Source organism: Populus euphratica, unplaced genomic scaffold, assembly GCF_000495115.2.
Source record: "Populus euphratica unplaced genomic scaffold, PopEup_1.0 scaffold20.1, whole genome shotgun sequence".
NCBI classification, from domain to species: Eukaryota; Viridiplantae; Streptophyta; class Magnoliopsida; order Malpighiales; family Salicaceae; genus Populus; species Populus euphratica.
In genome coordinates, this window is record NW_011499854.1 from 826,912 (window position 1) to 829,669 (window position 2,758).

The 2,758-nt window shown below is 35.0% G+C and overlaps 1 protein-coding gene across 1 annotated transcript in view; it reads right to left on the minus strand.

Annotated features, from left to right (window-relative positions):
• Positions 1-2,275, minus strand: part of LOC105122514 (cycloartenol synthase-like) — a 9,092-nt gene extending 6,817 nt beyond the window's left edge. The window contains 8 exon segments of the mRNA XM_011021649.1: positions 1-70; positions 564-730; positions 868-952; positions 1,046-1,240; positions 1,335-1,424; positions 1,526-1,711; positions 1,790-1,999; positions 2,181-2,275. The exon segment at positions 1-70 is cut by the window's left edge and continues 20 nt beyond it. Coding sequence (XP_011019951.1) covers positions 1-70; positions 564-730; positions 868-952; positions 1,046-1,240; positions 1,335-1,424; positions 1,526-1,711; positions 1,790-1,990 — 994 coding nt within the window. The 5' untranslated portion in view covers positions 1,991-1,999; positions 2,181-2,275.
• Between the last annotated feature and the right edge of the window lie 483 nt (positions 2,276-2,758).

Here is a 2,758-nt window from a genome sequence, read left to right on the forward strand (position 1 = left end):
GTTCAGCAGCCTTGTCAAGAAATGCCCAAAGTACATCTTGCACCAATGGATGAGGGTAATATAAGTCCTCCTGCAAAAGATAACTATTTTAAGCAACACAAGGTGATATTCCACCCAAAAAAATCCAGGAGAAATAAAGAGCATAGCAGCTCTTATATTAACCATTACAAGTCATGAAGCCGCACCATAGTAGAACTAAAAGTTGGTATTGATAATGTCATCATCTACCAAAATTAATCACTTTTTGTTGCATTTTTTCCAGGATAAAGCATCATGGGATTTAGCATATCATGGATGGAAGGATTATTTGCATATAATATTTGTATACTAGTAATATTTTTCATCTCATTTGACTAATAAATCACAGTACCAAGTACCAAACATCTTATGCATATTTAAGACAGGCTTTACCATATGTCAAACAGAAACACCAAATAAGATGTTTGCTCATCTCAGAGGCATGTCCTAAAGATTCACTAAAAATCTTCAGACAATGTTAATGGTGTAAGAAATGAAAATGTAAATTAAGTACTTTAAAACTTTAAGAAACCAATTTTACCAACCTTTGCACATAGGGTGCGCGCTTGATTCCATTCTATTTCATGATATGGGACAGTGAACAGCTCCTTTCGCAAAGATAAAATTGTTGGCGTGATTGGGCCAACAAACCTCTTCCCATATAAGTAGGACATAGGCAGATAGACCATCCGGCAGTGACACCACATCCTTCCTGCAGAGGGGAAATACTATTGTTTCAATTTCCACTCATATGAACATGCATAAAGCACACTTCCATGATACTCAGATCTATATATTGTGAAATACATAGAAAACCATGACAAAAAGGAGATGTAAACTCGCAAGAACCTGGATGAACTGGGAGCAAATAAGGAAGAAGCCACATCTCAGGGGGCATTGGATTATTTCCAGACCACTCAAACACTCCAAGTACCTATTTCCATCAATCAATACTTAAAACATCAAACAAGAACCCCTAAACAAAACTAAAACTCTAAACCAACTAGAAACAGGGTTTATTACTAACTGAAAGCCACATTTTCCCCCATGATGTTATCATAGTCGCACCACCATGATTCAAAATCCAATCACGTGCTTTCTCCATCGCACCTTCTCCATCATTCGGCCCTTCTCCAAGCAACCTTAGAGTAACATAATTCAACACCGAACCAAACATCGTACTCGGTCCCTCAATATGCAAACCCCATCCCCCATCTCTGTTCTGCAAATTCCACACATCTCCACATTCAAAATTTTGAAAAATCTTACTAAATTCTAATAAAGCTAATTTGTTTAAGAAAAAAAAAATCACATGCCTGATGATTGTAAAGGTACCGAATTATCTCCTTTTTATGTTCATCTGATAACACTGCATGTAGTGCTCCAGTAATTGACAAAGTAATCACCTAATAATCCATCAATTAACAAACAAAAATAAAACCAATTAAAAAAATAAATAACTCAAAACTCTTTAAGAAAAGTTAAATTAAATTAACCTATGGATTACCAATCCTGGCATGAGAAACAGAGGACCTCCATAATCACCAGGCCAGTGTCCATCATGAGCTTGGATACTCGAATAATAATCCAAACCTCTCTTCAGCGTAGTAGTAACCGCCTCCTCCGTAACTTTCTCACTCTCCTTCAATTTCACCTGCGGCAACACTTCCGACACCGGATTCTCCTTCTCAAACTTCACAGCAACAATATTACCACAATGCCACTGGTTATAATAATAATAATTATTATTTTTTATTTAAATTTAATTTACCTGTATGCGCATGATTAGATCTGCACTATGCTTGAATTGAAACCGATTTTTAGTAAAGTTCTGACGCGCACTTTCGATCTCTGAGATCTCTGCGGGAGATATAGTTAGTTTCGGATCGAATTCCCAAATCTGTCTTCCAATATGATCATTTTTTGTTCTTAGCCATGGATTTCCTCCTGCTGCTATCTTTAACCTCCACATTTTCAATCTCTATCAAAGGCGCAAACAATTATTAGCGTTTGATTTCTACTTCCAGAAATCAGAAGCAGAAGAGAACATGCGATACGATTCTACAATAAGCTACGCAATGAGACACGGAAGCAGGAGTCCTGGAGATTCTGTTTGATTCTCGAGAAAAAGTTCCTAAGAAAATGAGAGAAAAGGTTTGTACCTTTTTGTGTGCTGGAAGGGACGCCAGAGGAGAGAGCAGACGGGTGTTTGCATGTCGCGCATTCAAATCCTGGAAGGAGCAGGAAAATGATATCCATATAGGCCCCTTAATTATTGATTATATTTCAATTTGGTCCCTCATGCTCTTAATTGGTCCATATGTTTTTTCTTTATTTTGTAATTTGATATTTATTATGATTTTTTTTATTAACATAGATGCTCCACAGCTGATACATACCTCAATTATCATTTTAATTTTTTTCCTACCAAAACCAAAAAAAAAAAATCATTATCAAAGAAATAATAAGACAATATATCAATACAATTAATACATTAACTCAAGCCCAGCTAGTAAAGATGTGGTTGCCCTGACGCCCTAAGCTTTGTTTTTTTAGCTTAATAATATGGCTTGATTTTATAGATTCAACCTGTGTTTTAAGCTCAATTAGTTTTTTTTAGCATGTATAAATGATATTTTTTCCATTATTAATATATATAAAAAATATTTTTTTATTGATATAAATATAAGATATATTTGTTCTTTGTTAATGTTATAAGCTAAAATAACTCTCCAATCAT